The sequence below is a fragment of the Zingiber officinale genome, chromosome 7A (genome assembly GCF_018446385.1).
Source record: "Zingiber officinale cultivar Zhangliang chromosome 7A, Zo_v1.1, whole genome shotgun sequence".
NCBI classification, from domain to species: domain Eukaryota; kingdom Viridiplantae; phylum Streptophyta; class Magnoliopsida; order Zingiberales; family Zingiberaceae; genus Zingiber; species Zingiber officinale.
This window is the reverse complement of record NC_055998.1, coordinates 19,822,267-19,849,913: the sequence shown is the minus strand read 5'-3', so window position 1 is coordinate 19,849,913 and position 27,647 is coordinate 19,822,267. Positions and strand designations below refer to the sequence as shown.

The following is a 27,647-nucleotide window of genomic DNA, read 5'->3' as shown; positions in this document are numbered from 1 at the left end:
CAAAAATAATTTTATCAACTTATAGGCTAAACTTGTTTGTTTTCAAAATTTCCATTTTTAGACTTTCAAAAATAGTTTTTTGACTTAGACTAGGTTTACATCCTTAGAAAGCATGTACCCATAGGACTAGTTTTTGAGCATCTCACCAACACCCTAGGGTTACCTTGCTTGTGTTTGACAAACATAGAAAGGGGTGAGATGCATAGGCCAACTGTCCGGACTTAAGATGCTAATTTCAGTGCATCAACATAAGTCTGGACGTTAAATACAATTCAGATATTAATCAGATTAAAGTTCATCAGTCAAGTCAAACACTGACTGGTTGTAATTAACTTAATCTGACTAACCAAGTGAAAGCTACTATCTCCTGATAGTTAGTTAGTACCTAATTGGTTAGACAGATGGTTAAAGTGATGTCAGGTTCAGGGGGAGGAATTAATTAAAAAAAATTTCCTTTATATAAAATATTTTAAATCTTGTTTGAAAAATGTTCTCCCAAAAAATTTCTTAAACCTACTTTTGAAAACTAACTCTTATAAAACTAAGTTGTTTTTAAGAATTGGGTTTTACTTTTTATTGAAAATTGATTCTGAAAATTAGATTTAACTTAGTTTTGAAAATTGTGGAAATTAGATTTTTCAAAACTTAAGTTTACAAACTAAGCTTCTCAAAATCACTTTCCTTACTTTTGAAAATCAATTTTCAATATCAACTTGCTTAAAATTGTGAAAATTCTTTGTTTTAAATCACAAACTTTTTATCCTTTTTACTTAGTCTTTGAAAACTCAACTTTTCAAGTATTTTAAACCATGGTTTAGAAAATAGTACTTTTGAACTTTAAATTTTTGATTTTTGAAAATTAGATTTAATTATTTTTACTTTATCAAAATTAGTTCTACCAAACTCCTTTGAAAACTAAAAGTAAAGTTCAAAATCAATGTTTACAAACTGAAATTTGATTTGCAAAAACTCAAGTGTTAAAAATTATGAAAGTTAGATTTTTTCAAACTTAAATCACTGTCAAAACTTAACTAGCTTTCTAAAAGCTAAAAGCTAAATGCTTTAAACGAATTTTCAAAAGCTTAAACTCCCCCAAGTCAACTTGACTATCTTTTTACTGTTAATTTTATCAATATCTTTGAATTTTTTTAACCAAACTTTTTATTACTCTACACTATGCTTATTTACCCCTGCTTACTTTTTTATGAATGCCAAAGGGGGAGAAGGGTTAGGTGGTTAAGTTAGCTAAACCAATTTGAAAACACAAACTAACTTTAAAACCACACAAATGCATGTTGTTTCGTACATATGCTTTCACTAACTTAACCAGGTTGTCATTCCATCAAAAAGGGGGAGATTGTTGGTGCGGGTAGCACTAACGGTCTAACCCAGGTTTTGATGAATGACAAATAGGTTAAGTTAGTTGTGTTGTTGTCTGACACTTTGATCAAGTGTGCAGGAAAAGTCCAGCTAGGTCGACGGGCTGACCGGATAGCTGGCGAGAAGTCCAAGCGGGTCGACGGGCTGACCGGACGCTTGGCGAGAAGTCCAGCTAGGTCGACGGGCTGACCGGATAGCTGGCGAGAAGTCCAAGCGGGTCGACGGGCTGACCGGACGCTTGGCGAGAAGTCCAGACGGGTCGACGGGCTGACCGGACGTCTGGCAGGTAAGTGAGGTAAGTCACTGGAGGGGAGTGACTGCGAGGACGCGTTCCCGGGAAGGGAACATTAGGCGTCGATCCGGCTTAGATCCATTTCGGATATCTAAGTCGAGATCATGACTAGATTCCGGTCTCGGAAAGACGGAATCTAAGTCATACTTTTTATATTAAACCTATAAACTGTGCTAACACTTTGTTTTGCAGGATATACCTTATCTATTTGCCTCGGACTAACCTTGTCTTGCAGGAAAGCTGTCTTCTGGAGAAAGGTGATCCGGGCGCCCGGAGGTCCGAGCGCTGGAAGGGATCCGGGCGCCGGAGGCAAGTTTTATCCAGATCGCGCGTTGACACTTGTTATGTTACGTCACATTCCAGGCGCCCGGAAGGGATCCAGGCGCCCGGAGCAGCATATAAAAGAAGCCCCAGGCAGGAGCTTCAAAACATCAGTCTTCTGAGAACTCTGAATCCAATCACTCTGCTGCTCTGCGCTCCAACGACGCTCACAAAGCTCCGACGACTCACTCCGGCTCTCCTTCTTAATTTATTGTTTGTCGGTTAGCTTTGTTTTCCTTCTTTTCATTAGCAATATTTGTACGTAAATTGTAATTATCCGAATTGCTAGTGAATTGCCCAACGAAAGTACTCAAGGAGTACGGGCCTTCGAGTAGGAGTCGTCACAGGCTCCGAACGAAGTAAAAATCAACAGTGTTCATCTCTTTACTTCTTTACATTTCCGCTGCGTTTTAACTCGAGATTTTCGAATCGATATTCACCCCCCCCCCTCTATCGAATCCAACGGTCTTACACATTGGATTTAGCCAATTTCTTAAGCAAGTAAGGAATTAACTTTTGCAAATCATCAAATTGAGTTTCGGCAAGTAAGGCACTTACAGTGGGGTTCGGTCCTTCGGAAACGGATGCGGATCCGTGGCTTCGCTCGGACTCAGTTTCTGACTCACTCTCGGTTTCGGACTCGAATTCGGACTCAGTTTCATCAATATTTACTTGTACTGGCAACGCGAGGAAGCTTGTTGGCTCTTCTTCATCGGACTCAGATTCATCTGATGACTCGGACCAGGTCGCCTTTAATACCTTCCTTCTTTTCTTCTCGTTTGGACAATCTGGCTTGTAGTGCCCCTTCTGGTTACAGCCGTAACAGGTGACTTCAGACTTGCCCTTCGTATTTGTTTGATTCGCCTTTTTTGACTTGCATATCTTCCGTACGAGCTTTAATAGTTCAGAAACAACTTCGTCATCGTCCTCTGCATCTGATTCATCTTTGGACTTGGGCTTAGTTTTGCGCTTGGACATTGGTTCACGCGTTCTGCTGGTACCTGCAACCAAAGAAACACCTTTCTCGATGGGCGTGCATTAGTATGTTCATGCAATTCTAATTCCGAAAAAAGTTCGTCTAATTTGATTGAAGAGAGGTCCTTAGAAACCTTGTAAGCATCAACCATGGATGCCCACAAGGTGTTCCTTGGAAAAGCGCTAAGTGCGTACCTTATTATGTCGCGATTTTCTATTCTTTGGCCAATTGCGTGAAGGCCGTTTAGGAGGTCCTGAATGCACGCGTGAAGCTGGCTTGCCGTCTCATTTTCCTGCATTTTTAAGTTATACAGTTTATTGAATAATAAATCACGCTTACTTACTTTGGTATCGGAGGTCCCTTCGTGTAACTCGATCAGCTTCTCCCATAGCTCCTTGGCGCTTGAGAATGGACCGACGCGGTTTAGTTCCTCCTTTGTTAGTCCGCACTGGAGGGTACAAGTTGCTCTGGCATTTGCCTCCACTTTCTTGATTAATGCAAGTTCCCAGTCCTCGCAGGGTGTAGGATTGCCGTATTTATCCATTGGCAGTTCCAAACCAGTCTTGACGATCATCCATGTCTCGAACTGGATCTTCAAGAAGTTCTCCATTCTTCCCTTCCAGTAACCAAGTCCTCTTCGGTGACGAGCGGGGGACGGACAGTGCTATAACCCTCTTGTTGGGCCATTGATACCTTGCACGACAAAAACAGAAAAATATATTCCAAGACTTGGTCTTGGATTAGTAGTGCGGGAATAAGGAAATAAGACGTACTCAAGTGGTGTTGCACCAGCTTCGAGCAAAATCGATTCAAACGAGAAATAGATCGAAAAATAGTAACTATACTAATTCCGGTCGACTCCGAAAAACTGAAAATAACCACGAAAAAGATGCGTGATTAGTGGTTGTGTTGATACAGTCTGACCTGGCTGTTGTTTTGATGTTGACACTGATTTAAGTTTGTGTCAGATGTTAATTAAACTTAGACTGATTAATGATCAAGGTTGATCATGTGGAGAGGAAAAGTCCAAGTACGGATACTTGGCACGCAAAGTCGGAGAGGGCTCGGTAGCTCGTTCTCTGGACCGGACGAAGTCGGAGAGGGCTCGGCAGCTCGTTCTCTGGACCGGACGAAGTCGGAGAGGGCTCGGCAACTCGTTCTCCGGACTAGGTCAGAGAGGGCTCGGTAGCTCGGTCTCTGGACCGGACGTGGAAGTCGGAGAGGGCTCGGCAGCTCGTTCTCCGGACTAGGTCAGAGAGGGCTCGGTAGCTCGTTCTCTGGACCAGGAAGACGTTAGGGTTTAGGGCTGGGAAGCTCTAAAACTAACACAGAGACATTGAATCGGTCTGTTGACCGATCCAGTGATACTTTGGTTGACTGGATCGGTCGACAGACCGATCCAGTGATACTCGAGTGATCTAATCGGTCTCGTGACCGATCAGTAACCACACAGAAGCATTCTGTGGGTTATCTGATCGGTCTACAGACCGATCAGAAGGAAGCGATGATTTCTGGAAAACTATAGGAGATTGGTCTGTGGACCGATCCACCTATAGGCTGATCGGTTCACAGACCAATCAGAATCATCCCAGACCGATCAGGATGTGTCCTAATCGGTCCGGAAGGCTATGGATCGGTCTGATGACCGATCCACAACGATGTTGTTTGTCTTCTGCTGTTTCTCTGCGATTTCTGATTCACTGATCAAATCATCTGCTGTGAGATTTTTTAAGTTACAGGTTGCAGGTGTCGTGCCAATGGTTAATTTCAAATTAAGCTCCATCATAAGAATAAGACCAAGTGATCTTTCCACTGTGTTTCGCTACAAATGGTGCATTTGGAGCATCAACGTTCACTGGCTGCGATCAGTGGCTACAGCTTGACTCTTGCTTATTGGTTCGAGCTCAGAGACACCAGAGAAGACCATGGATGATATTGGTGTGAGTTCAAAGAACCAGATGAGGAGGAAGAGTGATTGGCGACGCCTGAGTTGGTCGTAGTGATTCGATACAGGTGACAGTGATTCGGCTCTGGCTGAAGACAGTGAGAAAGAAGCAGAATAAGAAGAAGAAGGCAGAAGAGAGTTTAAGAAGTTTTTTTTTGAAACTCTCTGTCGACCAAAGCAAGTGTGCTGTGTTGTTGAGCTCTTGGCTGTGGAATCCTTCTGTCTTTGCATTTTGCTTCGTGGCTGTAAGTTTCATTTGTTCATTTTTTTAGCCACAAAACTCTGTAAGTCTTGTGCTTCGTTTCAAATCATTTCTGTGACTTTGTGGAGAGGTTACTCCACCGAGAAGGAGAGATACTTAGCCGGATTTTGTCCGGGGTGTGATCTACCGAAAGATCAAGGGATCGTCCACCTTACGGACACGCCGAGGAGTAGGGGCAAATTATCCCCGAACCTCGTACATCATTTTGTTAGTGGTGGTTTGTTTCTTTTCCTTGCATCAGTTTTCATTTTACTTATTTCCGCTGTGCTAACAAACTCTTGCAAGAAAATTCTTTAAGTTTTAAAGGAGGCTATTCACACCCCCCCCTCTCTAGCCATCCGAAGGTCCTAACAGGTTGCACCAGATCAACGCTACCCCGCTCTGATACCAATTGTTGGATCGAGAAATGCTAGAGGGGGGTGAATAGCGCTCGTGGCTTTCACAATCGATTTCGGAAACGTAAAAGAGTTACGCAGCGGAAAAGAAATAACAAACACACAGAAGACTCCAAGAAGTTACTTCGTTCGGAGTCTATCTCGACTCCTACTCGAAGGTCCGCGGTCGTTGACCGCTTTCGGTGGGCAACAACTATAATATCGCAAAGTTTACAAGATGTATTACAGTTTAATAGCAATAATAAAATTATACCGACACTATCAGAAATGAAGATGTAAACGTTAGTTGTCGGAGTTACAGAGTGTTGTTGAAAGCGTTCGGAGCAGCGTTGTTCTGTTCGAGATTGATGATCCGAAGCTGCATCCTAAGCCTCCTTTTATAGCCTCTGCAAGTCTGATCCAGATCCCCAAGTCTCGGGATCAGCTTTGACCCGAAGCGGATCGGTCGACCGATCCTCATGTTCGGTCGACCGATCAGATGATCTCCACCTCATCTGATCCGTCGATCTGTCACTCCGCTTCGATCTGGTCAAACTCTATCCCTAGGTTCGGTCGACCAATCCCAAGGTCCGGTCGACCGATCAGTCTCCTCTGACCCGCTCACCTCGGCTTGATCCAGTCGACACCTATCTCAGGTTCGGTCGACCGATCCCGAGGTCCGGTCGACCGATCCCTGGTCGAGCCCGGTCCAACTTCTGGAGACCTGATCTGTTAGCTTGGAGGTTCGGTTGACCGATCCGAAGGTTCGGTCGACCGATCCTGGTCACTTCTAACTCTGCATAAAAATGTTAGTTACCTGCAAAACAGAGTTAGAACACAAAAAATAATATATTGAAATAAATTTGACAGTCACCAGACTGTCCGGGTCTGACTTCGAGTTTCCAACCGGAAACCCTAGGTCGACCCGACGCCTACTGTTCCCTCTAAGGGGAACGCGTCCTCACCTACTCCTCTCAGGAGATTTACTTGTTGTCGGTACGATCCTCCAGATCGACTGGACTTTTGCTCAGCGTCCGATGCTTCCGGTCTTCATGCTGGATGTCTGGTTCTCGACCCATCCAGACTTCTACCCATTTCGCGACACCAGAATTTTAACCTAGGGTTACCGCCCCTAGGATTTTTGCCTGAAGCGTCGACCTGCCAAGACTTCCCGCACAGGGTTACCACCCCCTATGACCTAGGGTTACCACCCCCTAGGGTTTTCCCTTACCTAACCGCAGCTAGGACTTTCCTGAAACACTCAGTCATACACATTAGATAACAATTAAACTTAACTTTGAATCCCTTTGCCATTATCAAAACTAAGGTTCGATCGTCGGATGCTTCCCGCACCAACACTGATATGTTTCCATATCAGACCCATGTTCTAGTTGAAATGTATCGTAAGATTTGATCGCCTCCAGAGAGATCTAAATCAAAATAGACAACACCGTTAGAGTCCTTAAAGCATGAGAAAGCAACATGAATTGATTTGGGTGCAATTTGACTTCTCTAGGTCCATCAGTGGGTTTGACCAAAATCCACTGATGGACCTAGAGTAGTCAGATTTAACCAAAATATCGATCAATGGGAAGGATTGAGTGAGGAGAAGATAGATATGGTGTCAAACCTAGGTTCTAACCATTGTTAATGAAGTTATTGTGTCGTGTCATTTGACATAAAATAGTGCACTTGCTAGAATTCAATGAATAACATACACTTTTAAGTTTTACCTTAGAGTTTAAACTCAATTTACAACCCTATTTATTATTCAGGAGATAATTCAACTGTACAATTCTCACATCATGATTAAAATGAGCCTGATATGGTCTAATATTAGGCCCACTTTGAGCCTGATATGGAAAATATCAGGCCTAATGTGGGCTTGATATGGAAAATATTAGGTCCACGTTCTGGCTGAAATTTATCGTAACATTATATCAGTTCCAGAGAGATCTGAATCAATAATAGATGACACCAATGAAGCCCTTGATGCATCAGAAAGCCACAAAAATTGATTTGGGTGTAATCTGACCTCTCTAATCGAATGGACCTAGGGTTTTTGGATATCAACATAATTACAATTTATAATAGGAAGGGTTGAGCAAGCTGAAGGTAGATATGATATCAAATCTTGAATTTGATTAAAGAATAACATCCTAGTCTTTTTTATATTACAGATCAATTTATAGCAAATACTATACATACATAACTAAATTATATCTCTCTTCTTCTACCAAATGTAGTCTTGCATGAAATTTATCCTTCCATGCCAATTTTCTTCAAAGCAGTAATCCTTCGAAGTAGCACTCTTTAATGCCTTACGACGAAACCCAATCTCTCTATTTACTCTATTGTAATCTGCCACATAAATGCAGGAAGAGATATAGTAAAGCAGGAAAATGTTCATGTTGAAGTTGTCAATATAAGAACATGAAAAGAAAAGAGAGAGATAAGGTGAGACTTATGATGAGGTGACGTGCATCCTAACCATACAAATAACTTTTGATTTAAATATCTTGAATTATGACTCGGATGCATTGAAGAATGATGTTTGAAGAGATAAAATTTAGGAGGTTAGCGAAAGGGGCAGAAAAGAGTTGATAGTTTTAAAATTAAGGTACTTATTTTGATAAATAAAAAAAATCTAACCATTTATTTTTGTTAAAAACCGATTTTAAAAACGAGGAGTCTCATCTCAATTAAATTGATCCTCTTTCATCTAAATCCTTAATTGCCACATTTGTATTCTTTTCCATTCTAGTTGTCAACTTGACATCCCTTCTAAAATTTCTTTTATCTTTTGTAATTTCACAAAGATAGTTTTTTTTTTTTTTGAAAAAAAAAGTCTCATAAACTCATTCCTTGCATTTCATCTCATCTCTATTGCCCCTTTCTCTAAATAATTTATTAGGTGTCGGATATTTTCTACGTAAAAAATTATTACATTAGGTTAAAATATTTTTTTATAATTTATCTTTTATATTTATTGTTGGACTGACGATATTAATTCCTACTTCGTTATAAATTATTTAATATCTTTTTCATTATCAACTCCATTTGTTGATAAATAATCCATGATGAACTTTCATTTTTTATTGAATTGTTTAAGATATACTAACGTAAAAAAAAACCAGAAAGCAGTACTGATAGCTTACGATTAAAACACAATAGGCATTTTAAGTTTTTTTTAAAATTCTTAATTATTATATATATAATTTTATCATTAGTTTTTTATTCAAACTCTTATATAGTTTTTATGAGTTATAATTTTTTAATATATATTTCCCATATTATATTATTATTATTATTATTATTATTATATCAGTCATTCTCTATATTTTAGTTCATTTCATTTGTTTAAATTATATAATTAACAATGAGTTATTTACATAAATATTTTCTGAAATATAAATCCCTAGATTAAGAAGGTTTATCTCGCGGAAGCAACCTCACGTTCGCCGCGCCGCTGCTACCGCCGCCCCGCCACCCCGCCGCCATGATCAGCCAAGACGGCGTCAATCTCGCAGTCTGCGTCATCACCGCGCACTTCGGCGACCTCGTAGCTGTAAGGTTTCCTCTTCCCCCTTCGTTTTGCCTCATATTCTTCATCTACTCTCTCTTTCCCTATTGCAGAAGGTCTGCAGTTGCCTGCTGAAGAGAGGAAGCCTCTCACTTCAAGAGATCGTCCGCACCACGGAGTTCTCTAACTCACAGGTCAAGAACTGCCTCCTTGTCCTTATCCAGCACAACTGCGTCCAAGCCTTCTCCGTTCCAAGAGGAGGTGCGAACTGTCGTGAATAGATGATTTCTACTCCCCTTGTCTCCTCTTAACTCGTGGCAAAGTTGTTGGTCGACCTTATTTGTTTTGATAATTGGGCGGCAGGGGCGGGTGGGGCGACGAAGACGGTGACGCAGTACATGGCGCTCTTCGACAACATCCTCCACCGAATGCGTTTCTCAAAATTCTTGGCCATTGTCAAAGGGGATCTGGGGGTACAGGTCAGTTTTTTTCTTCTCCTAATTTTGTCGGGTTAAAATTTCTAGTTTTACAGGAGAGCTTAGGGTAGACCCTTCATAGAATTGAAAGAGATATCACCATCGACCCTCTTGTTCTCTGCTTCTTTATTTTGGAAGCGGCAGAGAGCTCAAAGGGACGAGGAGCGGAGCTTGACAGAGAGAAGCGCAAAAAATAGATTGGACTCATAGGAGAATTCCTTAACCTTATTTAACCTTCTTCTTTGGTTCCATATTAAAGTTGCTAACGATTTATGCCACCAATATTAAAGTTGCTAACGATATATCCACATAGCTTTAGCTGCTAGAAAAGAGAGCAGTTTCTACATTTATATTCTTGATAGTCTCAATTGCCTTACCTAGTTTTATTTAATTAAGTGCCGAGCCTTGATTGTAACTGTTTGATTGGTCCATCATGATCTATTTCCATGTGGAAAATGCACCACAAACACCATTCCTCCCTGAAGACCACACACATCCTCTAGACCATGCACAGCCTCTGTCACAAAATCGGGGGCAACATTGCTATAGTTTAATTGTTGAAAGTCTTGGATCAAGGCAGCAGTAGGGAGGTACTATTATGGGGTTGATTTACGTCGGTGATGTTCGTAGTTTTGGAATCATCAAAATCCCCATGGGATCTGCTGACAAGGAGTACAAAAATAGGGTGAGCAAGGGCCCTGAGCTGGCTTCCTTTGGGGTGTAAAAAACTCAAACCAAGCACAAAGTATGATGTAGAATAAAAAATTCAAACTCAATTCTTTTGATTCAGTTCAACTCAAGATTCATGTTTTATTGGATTTTTGGGGATTTTTGGCTTTCATAATAGTTATTATCATACCACTTCGTACTTAACATACTATATATATTATTATTACACATCACATGGGTATTATTTGATATTAAAGGGAAGCTCGGTGCACGAAGCTCCGGCCAATGCGGGGTCTTAGAAAAGGTCTATTGTACGTAGCCTTACCTTGCTTTGCAAGAGGTTGTTTCCGAGACTCGAATCCGTGACCTCTAGGTCATACGACAACAACTTAACCATTACACCAAGACATTTGTGTTATTTGATATTAACAATGAATAAACATTTTGGGTTTGATTTTTTTTTTTGGTTTTATATTAACACTTAAAATTCAACGTAAACATGAAATCCAGTGTTATGTTATCCTTGAAACCCAAAATGGCCTAAATTTCAGGGCCACTTTGATTTAGTTTTTTGTATCTGCCCACTCATATGGAGAAGTTGGCGAGGATGCATTCCTCCTCAAAGTGAAGGTATACTATTGAGATATGTTAGAACAATGTAGATGCTCTTTGTTCATTCGTGATCCTAATAAATGAGTCAATTTGCTGTTGTTTCATACTAAGGAAGTTGTGTGTACATTGGAAATGTCCTCTATTGAAGCCTGTTATTGTATAGTGTGAGATAAGATTATCCATCCTCCACGATAGTGAACAATGAGAGTTTTGGTTCTTTTGCATTTTGACTTGAGAGTGAAAGAGAAAATCGATCTTCCCTTCTTAGAAAAGGAGAAAGAGTTGAAAATTTTACTTTCACAAAAAATAAATATTTAGAGTTAAGGGATTGTGGGGTAAGGTTTAGGGCTTAGAGAATAAAGTAGGGTAACCTTGTTGCCTTGGATTTTTATGTTCTCTAGGAACTGCAATACTCCACTCCTGAATCAATTTCCACACCATGTGACCCCTTCTATGTTGTTAGACTAGATCTTTTGTCATGATTTTCTATCTCCAGAAAGTCCTTTCATCGCCACATATGTATTTTATTATTGCTGTCTTTATGATGCTTTCTCTTATAAACTTCTTTTTATTTAATTGTTGTTTTATGCCTAACAGAGCCTTTTAATGGTTTTCTTAGCTTGCTGTCTTTCTTAAATTGTTACTTGTGGTTCCGTTGGCGTCATCTGTCCTGAGACTTTTATGATGGCTGAAAATATAGCTGACAACACAACAATGGTTGTGCTTGCACTTGCCATGCCAAATCTATTTTCATCTTTACTAAGAATTTGCATTGTAAATTTTTCATGTAAAGGGTTCACCACCATTCCTTCACATTTTATTGTCGAGCAGTAACAATTAAACATTGCAAGACTTTATAATGTTGTTTCTCTGAGTAAATACACCAGAACTTGCCTTGTCCTATTAACATTATTAGGGTTATGTTTTTTTAGTGCTATTGTTACTAGACTGTAGTTTTGAAATTCTTCAAAAGCTTAGCATCTCAGATTATATATCCTCTTTGTTTGAGATTTTCATGTAAGTAGCAGCCATGCCGAGATACATCAAGGAGCCTTAACATTCTAGAAAATGAATGAGTTGGAGTCAAGACATCAAATTTGTTGTTTTTTGTATTTCTTATTATTCTGTTTATAGAGTTACATCATGACACAGGAAATCCATTTGGTCTCAATTACATAATCCAGCCTTAATTTAAACAATCATAACTAAGTGCTGAATTTTTAATTTTAATTGATTGGCTGATCATTCCTGAGTTCAGTTCATGTGGAGAGGACTCCCTAACATGTTGCATGGCATAGTTGGATGATGAATGAATTATTCCAAAGTAGCATACTATGAATAGCTATATGAACTTGCAAAAAAGTGGAATATTAGATGGTGAAAAGACGATTCTTCATCATTTTAATCCATCCAAATCTCTAGTTACATGTCCTATTTTTTCACATTGTGTTATATCATCAAATAATTATATTGAAGTTATTTTTATTTAGATAATTTTCTCTTCTTAGCCTAAAGAATAAATTTATTGTTTTTTTTGATATAATGGACTCTACCATATCTCTAAGTAAATTTCACAAGAAATATTCATGTTAAAACAGTTCAATTCATTTAATCAAATGCATGATATAACAAACCCTGTTGTTTGTTCTAATTTTGATATGACAAATGATATCATTTTCCACACTTGTTGCAGTGTGAGACTCTTCTGCAGGGTTTACTAGGATATGGTAGGTTGACTTTTGATCAGCTCATCGTACGGGCAACTTCAAAGCAGTCAGAAGGTAGGCTGAATATGTCACCTCACAATTCATATCTTTTTAAATGTTTTTTCTTGAAAGTTCCTTGGAGCTCTATTAGCTTTGTGTACATTGAATATTTCAAAAATTGTGAATGTTCCTTAGGCAGTTCATGCAATGTGGATGTTTTGAGAAAAAACTTCAGTAAATTAGTACATGGACATTATGTTGAACGATGTCCCAGGCCTGAACCCTTTATAGCACCCTCAGAGGAAGCAGCTCCAGCAAGGAAACGCAGTTCTAAGATAAGTTTAAAATCATAGATATTTTATAAATTTTCTTCTTTGCTTATCATCATTAATCAAATATTGTATTGGGTATCCTATTAGTAAGCCAATTTGGACCAGTTTAGCAAATCCTACATAATTGGATCTCCTCCTTTAGAGACTAGGAATGTCATAGGAGCATCCATTGACAAAAGGATCATCCTAAGATGAGTATCCCATGGCTATAGATGTTGCAAGTAACTCATCGTGCTTCATCAACTTTTCTAGTCAAATTTGTAGGAATTTTCATTCATACGACTTTTAAATTTGTAAGCGCAAAATTTACTTCAAAGTATCGTATCCTGAAGTGGATATAGTAGATCCCTTTTTTGTGATGGAAGTAGTAGATATAGTGGTTTTGTAGTGCTTGCGGTAGTCACTCAACGAATATGATATATGTACTTATGTGGTTGTCATGGAATTGATGTAGCGAGGTGTAATAGTTGCTCCTTTATATAAACCATACAATAATAGAAAGAATTATGATGCTTTACAATTTTCATTTCCCGGATTCTTGAGTATTTGGGGTCCATGAGTTCTCTTGATGTTTGTAGAAGTTCGTCCAATGGCCTAATCCAGACTCCACCCATGGCGAATAAACTCCACCATGGCCGGTCCCAAATCCGGATAAAGGAGTAGGCTTGCATTGGATTGCCAACCAATGTCAAACAAAGAAAAATGTTATATATGGATCTATCAAACTAGTTTTGAGTGGTTTCTTGAGTAACAACTCAACCTTCTTGAGTAGTTAAAAGAACTTGTTTTAGGAAGAACATGCAGCCCAACAACTTGTGACCTTGCTGCAAGATCTAGGGGAACTTGATCGTGCCTTCACAACTCTTAGATTATGAGAGCAATTTTCAAGATAGGGAAATGGGCTTGCATGACAATAATGCCTAGACTATTAACATTGGGAATCAGTGGTTCTGAAGATTTTAATACCATTCATTGGAATGGAGTTAACACTCTACCTAGGATGGCCGACCATTGTGGTGGTATTATCTGAAAATAGAGATTGTTGGACTAGCATCCCTTCACTTTGAGGTTCATGTGGTTCTTAAAGATGAATGCTAATGAATCAAACTCTTCCTATATAGAAGATTTTGAAGGCTCCTGAATGTTTTGCTTTTGTTCTCCCCGTTATTTTGAGTGACTGCATACACTGCTTAGTATGAGTGTAGTCAAACTGAATTGCATTTGCTTATGTTGCCTAATGATTATGTGAACTAAATCAATCTTTGTTCATATTTTCCAAGTCATCTATGAGTTATTGATTGAACCAAGGATTAAAATTTTGACCTGTGCTAAGGTTTCGGTTCTAAACCAGAATGATACGGTTTAGAACCGTACTGTACCGTGTCGATACGGTTTATATATATATATATATATATAAAGTTGTATGAGAATTGCTATGTTGTGGACCGCTTGCTGTGGATTTGTGCGCGCCCCGACTCGAGGCGCCTTCAATGCATTGGAGGCGCCTTCGTCAATTTTTTTTTACAAAGTTGAGGCATCAAATCCAGGCGCCTCAATTTATTTATTTTTTAATTTTTAAAAATCAACATTTCCTAAATCTTGAACCCTAAATACATATAATATACTCGGTGAACATCTAAAATTTTAATCATGATCCAAGAGGAAAGCCTGAACCCTAGAGGGAAAATCTTATTCGTTCAAACTCATTATAACCCAACTCCTAAATCCTAAAATCTTGAACCCTAAATACATATAATATATCCCAAAAAAATAAACAAAAAAAAAACGTTCTGATTGAATCTAGGGTGCCTGGATTGAATCCAGGGCGCCTGCTTGGATTCAATCTAGGCGCATTGGGTTCGCACAGTCGCGTGACGTATAGTCCGTAACATAGGAAATCGTTAAGTTGTATATTAATTTTATGTAACCTGATAGCATATCTTTATCAAAACTTATGAAATAAAGGATAGTTAATTTAAAGTATTTCCTAGGTGTAAAAAGTATATTAATATTCATGATTCCAAACCTTGATTCTAAGATTTAAAATAAATAAATTATTATCTATAATAATTATTTAAATTAACACAAAAATCCTAATTTATATATAATAATTATATAAATTATTTATTTATTAATTTATATAATTATAGTTTATAAATATTCTAAATAATATATATTAAATATTATAGTGTGTGTATATATATATATATATATATATATATATATATATATATATATATAGCTTATATTGCATTTTAAAATCAAATTTATTTAAAAAATTATATGTTTTTTAAATTTTTTAACAATTAATTTTTTAGAATTATTTATAAAATTTTAAAATTATTTTAAATATTTTTATAAAATTTTAATCTATTTTTAATTTATAAAAATAATTTAAAGTTTGATTTTAAAATTATTTTAAATTACATAACTATATATTATATAAATTATCTTTTTTTACTTTATTTTTTTATATTTTTAATAAAAATAATAAAATTATATATTATAATATATTAATTAATTAACAATTTATTTAATTAATTATTAATTTATATAATATATATTTTAATTTATATGATAATTAATTAGAAATTATATATATAATATAATGATTTTAATTAAAATTTTTAATAAAATCCAACTTTTCCTTACGGATTCGCGATTTGCCTCTCCTCCCTTTCGTGATTTTTTCTCGTCGTCTCGCCCCTTTGCGATTTTAAAAATAGACTAAAATTTTATAAAAATATGTAAAATAATTTTATAAATAATTCTAAAAAAAAAATTATTAAAAAATTTAAAAATATATAAAAACTTTAAATAATTTGATTTTAAAATGCAATATAAGCTATATATATATATATATATATATATATATATATATATATATATATATATAAACTATAATATTTAATATATATTATTTAGAATATTTATAAACTATAATTATATATAAAAATTAGGATTTTTGTGTTAATTTAAATAATTATTATAGATAATAATTTATTATTTTTAATCTTAGAATCAAGGTTTAGAATTATGAATATTAATATATTTTTTACGCCTAGGAAATATTTTAAATTAACTATCCTTTATTTCGGAAGTTTTGATAAATATATGCTATTAAGTTACATGATATATATATATATATCGAACTGTATTGGCACGGCATGATGGCACGACATTATACGGTACCAAAATTGTATCGTTCCGATTTGGGATTCAAACTTTGGCACAGGTCGAAATTTTAAACCTTGCTTAGGTCATCACCATAGTGGTTCCAAACATGTAATGAGAAGGTGGAAGGTTGGTTAGGCCTTGACAATTAGTGTAAAACTTTCAACAAACTCGTCATCTTGTGAACTTTTTTACTTAAGTGTATCTGCTTAATGCCAAATAAATCCTAATAGCTAATCTCAAAATATTTGAGACTCACAATTTATTTGTTTTGTTTTGTTGCTCAGGTTGGTTGACATGCATTTCTTTAAGTTGTGATTTATATTATTTGAATTACTCTGGTTCATATGCAAAATACTTTGGGAACACTTTGAAAGGATTTTTTTATTCTCGAATTTAGTGAAAATAACCAAATATGTTGAGATGATGTGATATGTAGGCCGTCACTCCTTTTTATATGATTTACAATTGCAAGTGCATCAAATTGATGGCACTTTAGTTTTCTTTATCTTGAATTAGTTTAGCTGGAGGCTTGGCATAATCTTGTTGCACCTAACCGTATGAAATTGCATCTTGCCCTATTGTGCATGAGTATGATATTTTAAATTCCTCACCCACAACACCATCCAATATTTCTTATTTTCTTTAGCAGATTTAATTGTACGAATACTGATAGCAATGTTTTGGCTAAGAATACCCAACTTGTTTCTTACATATATAAAATCCAAAATGTTAACTTCATGTACTTTACATTCTAACACTCCTCCCAAATCCTTGTTGAAAGGAACTTTAAAAAGATTAATTTATTTGAGGTAAAAGTCACATTGACCACTAGGATAGGATTTCCCATGTAGTGTAATTGCAAGACAGTGCAGATATTTAGTTATGTTTCTTCTTACAACATTTTTAGTGTAATGTGTCAAAATGAATTTTTGTTTTACTATTTTTTTTTATGGATATTGTATTTTGTGAGTGTTTTGTTCTCAAATATTCTGATGTTCTGACTAGACATAACTTTCCTAGTTTGATCCATTAGAAGAGTAGTGCATAAGATTCCCCAAATAAGAAACCGAAGTATGGTTTTACAGATTATAGAATATATTTTTGGCTTTTTTTTTTGTTTGAGGTCATATTGCTTATGTTTTCCTTGCATCTTGTTGTCCATAATTCTTGCATTTGTTATCATTATGGTTAAACTAGAAGCTTATATATGTAGTTCATTTTGTTCTACAATTCAGGGAAGAGATTCTTTCTCTCGAGCAACAAGTTGTAATAGCTGCAAGCCTCACTGATGCTGAAAGATTTTCTGAAATTCCTAATGCTGGAACTGACGCTTCAGTCACTGAAGATAAACAGGATGTCACAGTTGGTGATAAGGTTGGCCTCTGTAGCTAATCCATGTCTTCTGGTGAAACTTGATTTATTAGGAAATTTTTTGCCTGCATTGTGAGACTGGTTGTCATTTTCAGGGCTATTTTCCTTTTTTGTTGTGTTTATATATCTTGCAAAATGTTAACTTTGGTTTCTTTAATATGCAAATATCAATACTCATGATTGTGCATACATCTTTTTGTCTACTCATGATTGTGCATGCCTAAATGATGATGAATGAAATTAAGAACATGACATCTTGTTTCCTAAAAATTATATACATGTTGAACAGTTGAAGTTGGATATATTGATGTTAAATAGGCAATTGTGTCTATAAGTTTTTACACAGTTGAAACTATTTTCATGCTTTCACAAAGTGAGGCTTCAATAGTTTTCTATTCTTTTTGACAAGATGATGAAACAATCAGCAAGAATACACTATATTTGGAATCTGGCTCAATAAACTTAATTCCATCGTGAGTGATTGCTCTAACACTGCTTGTTCCACATACCTTCGAGGCGTTCCCAGTCATAATTGTTGAATGTGGATAGTCCAAGATTGTGGTCCTTCCAATAACTTTGGAACTTATTATGTTATTGGGAATTCTATGCCCGTGTGTGTAGATGAACTAATCTTTATTAATGTCAATCATATATAAATTTTGCTAGCAAAAATCAAAATATTCAATTGTTATGCTTTCATGAATGCTATCCACATAATGGTGGAATATGTCCTTGATTTATGAGTGTATTCTATCACCAGTAGCAATGCTCACCTGGTTCTTTCCAATTAAACTAGGTTTGTGGAAGTTTCTTACCCTGTTCCTCAAAAGGTAGCCAAACATTTTACACATGCCTCTACAGCTTGCACAACAAATTATATAACCTAATGGTATTTGTATTGTCTCTTGTTGCTCTTCATTTGGTCATTAATTTTCTGTGCCATGTTCACTGATAACTATTTTGCTAATCTTTACTATTTTATTTGATGTTTTGTAAATATGATATGTAATGTGGGAAAATTGTTATGTGATGAGAATGTCAATAGATAGATGAGCTATCAATCCTACACTTAAACAAGGTGATTCCATTAAATACAGAAAAATGTTGACACTAATGAAGATTGGAGTTTGTATGCTTTTGTATTCTAGTGATAGCCTTTGTAATGCTCAATGGCGGGATGAGATCTATCAAATGACCAAGATTAGTTTGCACACATTGCCATTTATTGTTTGCATTAAGTTTTCTGTTTTTTTTTTGGATATATGTGGAAGCAAATCCCGTTTGGTGAAGACCAGGTTTGAACATAGAACTTTTGCAACAATTTCCAAAGTCTTTACCAACTTATCAATTGACACCTTCTGTATGCATTTAAGATGGCTAGCCTGGTTGCATGATTGCCACTTATTTGCGAGTAATCTATTATTTTGCAGCGTAAATTTGAGTCTACAGAGTTAGATGAAGAGACTGAAGCTACAATATCTGAAACTGAGGTCCTCTGGCGGGCAAATTTTCAGAAATTTGTTTTTTGTCTGAAGAAGAAGGTAGTCATTCTGCTCTTTATCTTATGCCCTATTATGTTTTATATGTAATATATGCTGCAATCCTGTAATGAAAATATATTTTACTTATTATACATGTGTTGGTTCTTTCTTCGAGTCTTTCATGAAGTGATATTCAATATATTGCTTGCCTCAAGAAAATGTAACTAAGGATGAAGTAATGTAAAAAGTCCTTAAATATTTTTTGGAATGCTCTTAGTAGTTACTATTTAACAAAACAGTTACTAACTTGATAGTGCTGTTAATTTTGTGATTTGATTAAAGTAATTGACAGTGATCTACAGTTGCCTATGTTGGTCACATTTCAAAATTTTCTTGTTGTTTGCTAAATCATGATGCTGAGAAGGGGGAAATTAAGTTTTCCATTGAATTCTAAGTAGTCATCTATGTGATACACAGGAGTTAATAAGATACATTGACATGAGATCATATCCATACTGCCATTGTTATTATCACATTGCAATGTTGATGACGCTCATATGCCTTTGATACTTTCTTTGTATAAATCCTGCACTTCTCAACACTTGATTTGTGGGTCTGTGTCTTGACATATTCTTTGCCCAACACTGAGTAGTCGCGATAAACACGGCTGATGTGATGATGATTTTATGTCATGATATATTCTTTTCGATTTTTTCTTTTTGTTCAATTTTGTTTTGTACTTTCGATCTACTTGTTAGTATTCTGTTTTACCCTTTTGCAACTGCATCTTTCAGCATCATTAATGCTATTTTCTGTTGGTTTAGGTTTGTGTTGCAAAGGTGAGGTCAAGGAAGGGTCTTGATGCTGGTGTTGTGTTGGAAGCGATCATTGAGTCCAGCGAACAAGAATGCAATTCTAGTAAGATCTATGGTTGTAGTGCTTCCCTTTTCATATAATTTCTTATCTGCTTTCCTGTTCTCTTGTCAGTCTTAAGCAAATTGGAATTTAATTGTAAAAAATCTCCCATTTTTAATGCTACTTATAGATATTTAGAGTAAAACTAAAACCTAATATTTGATTGCATAATTATTTTGATCTTTTATGTCGGAGATGATACATGTGTTGGACGTGAGGAGTTTCTATAAGGAATATAATATAAATTAATATTTTCAAGCAATGTGCAGTTGTAGTACACCAAAAAGATGATAGAAATATGGTGTATGACATTTTATAGATCTTCAACCATAATCCATCCATCCATGCATATATAGACGCATTGATTAATCATGATAAATTGTGTAGGAGTATTAAGGATATTGAGCTCAATGGTTGCATACATTTGTGCATAATTACAATAAGACCTGAATACCATTTCCTTGCAGGTGTGTCACAGATTTCATTGTTTGATTTGACAAATGACATACTTATATGAAATGCTTTTATACACATGAGGATATAGATCTTCTGGTCAATTTTTGAAAGTTTATTTTCCATCATAACTATGGCTAGGAATCAACTAGTTTTCCCTTCAAATTGACTGTTACTTTGGGGACTTAACTGTTAGACTGTTTTTCTGTCACCTCGATACTTAGCGCCATGTGGTAAAGCAAATTTCTCACAATTATATTGATGTCTCTTATGTCAATATCAAGAGTATATGGCAACTTCAGTGTCACTGATTTAGACCCTATTTTTAATAATTTTTCAGTGTTTGTCAGTACTCTTTTATCCACAGCTCTAAATTAGGCTTTGTTACCTGAGCTCTTGTGAAATTCGTGAAACACCAGTATATTTGATTTTGGCTCATAAGGAGGTTAGTAATTCATGAACAACTTTTGGAAGTCTTGGTGGTCCATGCACAAAATCAGCAATTCAGTTGTTTGATGTATCCACCTTTTCCGAAGATGAAATAAAATTAAACTGATATGTAACAAGCTTTGTCTTTCCATTAGTGTCTATACTCTATAGATCTGAACTTTGAGAATGCAAAGTTTGTGTGACAGAGTCTTATATTTGAGAATGGAAATTAATACATAAGATTGGGCAGTGATAATGGATTAGGAACATATTTTTCAAAAACTGATTGCACTTTCATATTTGTCTGTTTGTTTCTTGGAGCTTACATTTGTTATGTGGAATACCCAAGGCAACTAAATTTTTTGTTACTTTTAAACTTGTAGTTAAAGCATCGATGGATAGTATTTTGGAAAAAGTGAGAGGAAAACCTGATGGTATTTCGATGACGTTGGAACTTGTAAGGGGAATCCTTGAAGATCTTGATTGTTCTTCACATACTGAGGATTGCAATGTTTACTACACAATAGGTATGCAGCTTCTTCCTACAGCATCAATTTAGTTCACTGAAACAAATTTCTAGTTGTGACAGCCCTATTCTTTTTTGTTCTGTGACATTACTGAATACATGACTATAGAGTTGCAATGCATTACTGAATCTTGCCGGAAGGATGAGGTACATTCATTTTTTTAAACAATTTTTCCAGAGTCAACAACATAACATATTGACACGTCTGTTCAATTTTAAGGTTGAGTCACTTATATTAACAAAGTATGGGAAAGAGGCATTTAGGATATTCGGATTGTTGAATAGAAAAGGTTCCCCTGTTGAGACAGATCAGGTATCATCTTTTCTATAAAATGATTTTTGACAACAAATCTTAAGCTTATTTTCTAAGATTGCAGTACTCTTTTTTTTTGCTTGATGGTAATACTTTTGAAGTATTGGAGTTTGTTTGTATCTGGATTCATGAATTTCTTCTTTTCAACAGTTTGGAACTTAGAAGAAAAAAGTGACTGATCCTTAGGAAGGTTAATCATAATACTTTAGTTGCAATATCAAATGAATGAAAATTACAAACTCAAAGGAGGTTGATCTATATGTATATGGAATGGATTTATGTTTCACTGAGCAATGTAGGTTAATGAATGACAAGAAAATAAAATTTGGTACCTTGAATGAATAAGATGGTACACGAACATAGATCTAATTGTTAGTCTAATGAAGGGATCAAGGCAGAGTTATTTGCTCAAGAGCTAGGCTTCACAAGCTAAAATGACTTCATTCAGTAGCTTTTTCATATAACCTTATAAATTGTCTTCATTAATCCACAATTCTTCATGTGGAACTAAACTAGGGTGTCACAAGCATAATGTCAAGCATTAGAAAATGTGTTTGATGGAATCCTACATTTTTCCTAATAAGCTGTTGATGCTTTTAGGTGGTGCATTTTGTGTTATATATGTTATTCTCTAATCTATAATACACACATTAATCACTTCTACTCGATAGTCGATACTCTGGAAATAAGATATATATATATATATATATATATATATATATATATATATATATATATGTCACACAAACTATGCACTCAATTCACAAATTCACACAAGCTTTCTTGTCGATATGATACATGAACTCACAGAGCATATCATTTAAGTTGGCTTATTATATTTGTTTGGCAGAGTGATATAATTAACATAAGTGGATGGAAGCCTGGGTAGAATGATCAATTATCAGTTTTTAAGCCATTTTTTATTTTCTAAAGTGTTTTCATTTGCCTCAGTTCTCTATTTCCCTCCTATATTTTTCTTCCCTTCTATCCCTTCATACCGTTGCTCCCTCTTTCCTCTTTGCTTCTTAGAATGATATTTAGTGTCACAGAGAAGGTGGCACCGAGACTCCGACCATCTAGAATGTGCCTCAACAGATGAGACATGTACAGCAAAAGTTTTTTCCATCATTATTTGCCTAGGACAGGTGCATGACTTTTAGTGACCAAATCTGTGTTTAGTCAGATCCAAGTGTGACCTTTTTTGTTCTAAATCATCAAATAATTGTCCTTTGCACCTCTTATCACTTGAATCATAATATGTAGCATTAAATTAAACATAAACAGCATTAGTCACCTTTGTAACTTGTGAATTCTTAAAGATATCAAGTGAGATATAACTAATAAACTAACTCAGTCAATTGAAGATAAGCTTATATATGACATGTATATTCAAGCCTATTCGATGAAATGAACATTGTATCTGCATAGGAGGGTGCACATGTAGCCACATATACTGTTTTTTGATGGACAGTTCTTGAGCTTTGTTAATAAACAATGTTGGTAAACTTTTCGAATGTTTTTCCCCATGAACATTAAAAATACATTCATGTTCAGCTTGTTAATTAATCTAGACTTAGAAGAACGATTAAATTGGCTTGCTTAATGTTTCAGACAAATGTCAGTGTTTCTCTTTTCTTGCCAAGTATTGAGCATGCTCATGAAATGCTTGCTTCATTTATTGTGCTTCTACTGTAATTAGCCATGTTTGTAATTTATAACAATTGTCAATTTCTCATTATAGATTTCAGACTTTACATTAGTTGATAAGAAAGTTGCACAGCAAGTGTTATACAACTTGTGGAAAGATGATTTTCTGTCTATGCAGGTAAATTACTCATTTTTTGTCTATGGCATGCAATTCCAAATGGAACACATTATTTATATTCTATAATTTTGTGCTTTCTTTTTCTTCTTTGTTGGTTACATAGACAGGTTGATTATAATTATAAGGCTTCAAGCTTGATTTGGCTTCTTTCTCATTCATAAATAATTTTGTTCTGATTACATTGGGATTTTGGAACTAAGATATTTGTAGTTTCATCCTTTCGGATATTTTGTATCTTACTACATTATTATAGAATTGGCTGAATGTTGACCACAAAGACATACAACAGTTTATCATCACAAATGTTGTTTTTTAACTTGCACAATGATCAACTGTTGAGTCTTAGCAATCTCATATCACTGCATGGTAAGTTGGATAGTGTTTAATGCAGTTTTCATTATCATCATTCAAATCTTTACAAATAATTAGTTTTCTGAGGTTATGATACTGCTGTCTGTTCACCTGATTTCAGCCTTGTAAAGATGTCATTGGATTGTCATAGACATTAGGCCAAACTTTGCTGGTTGAGACTTCTTTGTCACAAGTCACAACACAAACCAAAAAAAAAAAGAGAGATCCTTATTTCCTAAAATGAATCCAAGAACTTACTTTGGGTTAAGATGAGTGCTGAGCTATATATTGACATACAATATGGCTCTCTTCTTGTCCAAATTTTATCCCTAATATAACCTGCAGAATTTCAACATTGACTCATTTTGCTGATGCCTTTCATATCTACTACCAATTTCCTAGCTGAACATCCTTTTTCTCTTTGTAGACTCATATCTTTTGCTCTACTTTGTTTGTCTTATTGAGTCTGTAGCATAGAATTTTCTAGCTTGGTTTTCTCTTCATTTTTCACAACGGTTGAGATGCATTTGGCTGAACAACCACTTTGTATCTTAGTATACTTGTATCTTTTCTCTACTTTTACTTGGGCCTTTCTCAACCTGTAGCAGATTGGTTTTTGTTAAATGCCCTTATCTATATAGTCTTGACTACTGAAGCTATAGTTTTCAAACCACTTGGAGACTGTTCTTCAAGATTTCATTGTTAAGGCACTGGCAACAAGCTTCTTCCAACTATGCTTGATGCTTGTCAAAGATGTATGAACCAACTAACAGCTTATAATTAGAAGTTGGTAGTTATGGGCATGATCAACCAATTTTCCTGCTTGCTCAAAATAGTTGTGTCGGAAATTCTATTTATATGATTTCTAAAGATGTAATTCGAGATTGATTGATGCCATAATTTCCTTCCTACATTTTATGTTATTCGCATGCTACTGCCTCATAATCGTTAACTACTATGTAATATTTGGATGATGGTTGCTGATACTTGCTATTATTTTTGGTTTAAAATGGGATTAAATGATTCCATGTCTGATTCCAGAAGTTAGTCTTTCACATGCCAGAATTTTTTGTCATACAACAAAATGGAGCTGTTCTATCCAGAAACTGGTAGCTGTTGGAGGTTTCATTTTAGTTGTTTATAGATTATGTTTCTGTGCATTTCTTGATCATTTTCGAGAAGTTTTACTCTGATTTTTATTTCAGATGTCTTATTGACTGACATTAATTTTACTTCAAGTGTTATTCCCTTACCATTAACCCTGTACCTTTTTGCTTGTTTTCGTTAAGTATGCACAATTTTCTGGAACTCTGCCCACTTGTGGCAAAACAAATATTACATCCGACAAAATTCTTCTTTTTGTCTCTGGCCATCTTAGTAATTTGCAATATCTTTGTTTTTTATGCAGAAAGTCTCTGTAGAAGGAACCGGACAGAGGAGGGAAAATTTTTTGTGGAAATTGAACAAGAAATCTTCATGGAATCTTGTCCTAAACCATTTATATCATGCTGCACTTAATTTAAACCAAAAGATCACTCACGTAGCTGAACAGGAACATGAGGTTCGTGATCCCCAATACCTCCTTCCTTCACTAACAACATCCTTTTAATATGATGATCAGTAATCTATTAGATAGAGCATGCAATGCTATAGTATGAGTATATTAGATAATAATAATTTGATATTATTGATTTTAATATATTATGTGCTATTTATTAATGATTTTTTGTTAAGTTATTTATATATTATGTATTATTAATAGTTTGGTTTTAATGGTACATAATATTGATCTATCTTAAAATGTTTAACATCTATAATAACATGTGACAAAGTGTTTAAGGTGATCGACGACCACCTATATGTTATATTAATTTCTCTAATTACTTGATTGCGTAAATGAAAAGTACTTTCAAAATTGTAATACAGGCTTGTTTTTATTTTTTATTTTTTATTTAAAAAAAGCCTATTGATCTGGTTTTTTTTTCTGCTTGCAGGCCCTGCTCTCTGAAGAAAAACTCAAGCATCTGAAGAACAGTAGGATGATCCTACAATTGTCCCTCTTAAAACTAGATGATGCTATTATGATTTTCCATGATTTTTAGGCATAAATGCAAGTACTTTTGTTATATTTAATCAATTGTAAAATATATTTGGGTTAATTATGGACGACCAGGAATAATGAATTACGGATCCCATAAGTTTTAATATGAATTTTCAATTTAAAAAAATATTAAATTTGTTGGGCACAACTTCGGAGATAGTGAGTTAGTATTTAACAAGCCGAGGGTATTTTGATAATAAAACAAAACTATGAAGTGAAAATGGTGGTTCAAAAGTTATAGTGGGTATTTTGAATAATAAAGTAAATTATATGGGTAAAATAAAATGTCCTCTTATTTCTCGGGCATGTTAAATTAATTTAGTAGGTTGGATGACGGTGAACTTTTCCATTTGTCTCCAGTTGATTAACTAGTCTACAGTGTGTATTAGAACAACAAAGTGGGTTTGGTCTAAAGGCAACTGATGGGGAAGCGTGAAGATGCGTGTGTAGGTCGTGACCAGTTAGTGTTTTCAGATTTAATAATAAAATGTTATATAAACAATAAAAATATGGCATTTTACTAAATCGTCCATGGCAGGTCCATCGATTTAAAAATTTACTATTTTCAGATTTAAAAATTTACTATTTTCAAATTATGCTGCTAAAATTTAAATTTGAGGATATTGATATATTAAAGATCCTTTTAATAGTATATTAGTTTTAGTTTGAAGTGAATTGGAGTTCTTTATAACTATTAGTTAGTTTGATCTGAGATGATCTATATTGTTTGAAAATTTAAAAGTTGATATTTTTTTTTAACCATGGGAGTCTTAAAAATCCATTAGCAATGTTGATTAGTATCATTATCTTAGGCTTTATAATAAGTAGTCTTTGTATGTTTAAAAATTTATTTTTCTCAATTTATGCGGTTGAATTTAGATATGAGAGCATGAATATATTAATGAGGCTTCCAAGAGAACATTTGTTATTCAAAACTAATTGATAGACCAAAAAGTTTTTATATCACTTCAAATCAAAACAATGTACTCTTGAAAGTTTCTTTAATGTTAGTGGAAAATCTGGTCAATTTTGCTAAGGATTTATTCAAACTCAACAATTGAATGTTTGTATATTGTTACTCTAGTATAAAAACATATAAAAACATTTTGAAAAACAAATAATTTTGAGAGTTTTTGTTATGAAGATGTTGGATTGTTTGTGTAGAATGATCTTTTATAGTATTTGAAACATGGTCTATGAATGACATGCCTTTTATATCATGCAGAGCTCCATGCGTAATGAAAACTATGGAGGCCTTAAAAATTTATTATCTTGAAAAGAGAGATTTAATTATTAGAACAAACTGTCAGGCCATTATCAGTTTCTTTAATAAATCAGCCCAAAATAAGCTCTCTAGGGTAAGATGGATGACATTCGTCGACTACATCACTAGGAGTGGCGTAGAAGTCTCCTTTGAGCACATTGAAGGCAAAGATAACCAATTATGACATTCACTGATGCATCAGATTCCTCTCACAAAAATCTCTTGAGAAACAATGCAGAGGATACAAACCCAGGGGCCAATGTACCTCGGTCCATGAATTTCTCATTAGGTGATTCGGAGAAGGAAGATGATGTCGATGTCATCCACATAGTTCAATAACTTGCCTCTATCAACCAAGCTAAACACAACTCCACTGAATGGACTAATCCATTTACAGTGGAAGATGGCGAGAATCTCTTTGACCAGGAGGACTCTTTCAGCCAAGAAGACGACTCTTTTAACCTTCCTAAGCTACCATACCCTTGGAAATCTCCTCATCATGAGATTATAACAACAGGAGAAGAAAACTGGGAGATGGAGTACCCTTAGCTGGCCAAGCTACAGGAATATATG

The 27,647-nt window shown here is 35.2% G+C and overlaps 1 protein-coding gene across 2 annotated transcripts; it reads left to right on the top strand.

The window, feature by feature from the left end:
- Positions 1–8,961: 8,961 nt before the first annotated feature.
- Positions 8,962–25,907, top strand: LOC122001110 (DNA-directed RNA polymerase III subunit RPC3-like). 2 transcript variants are annotated; one of them, XM_042555694.1, is made up of 14 exons: positions 8,962–9,118; positions 9,187–9,334; positions 9,437–9,552; positions 12,524–12,611; positions 12,732–12,871; positions 17,276–17,419; positions 18,847–18,957; positions 19,722–19,815; positions 21,078–21,221; positions 21,330–21,367; positions 21,441–21,533; positions 23,275–23,358; positions 25,118–25,270; positions 25,704–25,907. In XM_042555694.1, exons 1-14 carry the CDS (start codon positions 9,050–9,052, stop codon positions 25,809–25,811), a joined length of 1,530 nt encoding a protein of 509 aa, XP_042411628.1. In that variant the 5' UTR covers positions 8,962–9,049; the 3' UTR covers positions 25,812–25,907. The 2 variants fall into 2 exon arrangements, with proteins under 2 accessions (XP_042411628.1, XP_042411627.1); XM_042555693.1 differs by having other exon boundaries at positions 19,722–19,827.
- Positions 25,908–27,647: the final 1,740 nt, after the last annotated feature.

What these genes read in the sequence shown, in the direction of transcription:
- LOC122001110 (XM_042555693.1), top strand. Translation starts at nt 9,050, where the DNA reads ATGATCAGCCAAGACGGCGTCAATCTCGCAGTCTGCGTCATCACCGCG. An exon ending in CAATTCTAGTAAGATCTATG is followed by an intron (nt 19,828 to 21,077) that starts GTTGTAGTGCTT and finishes TTAAACTTGTAG; the next exon opens with TTAAAGCATCGATGGATAGT. An exon ending in ATGATTTTCTGTCTATGCAG is followed by an intron (nt 23,359 to 25,117) that starts GTAAATTACTCA and finishes TTTTTTATGCAG; the next exon opens with AAAGTCTCTGTAGAAGGAAC.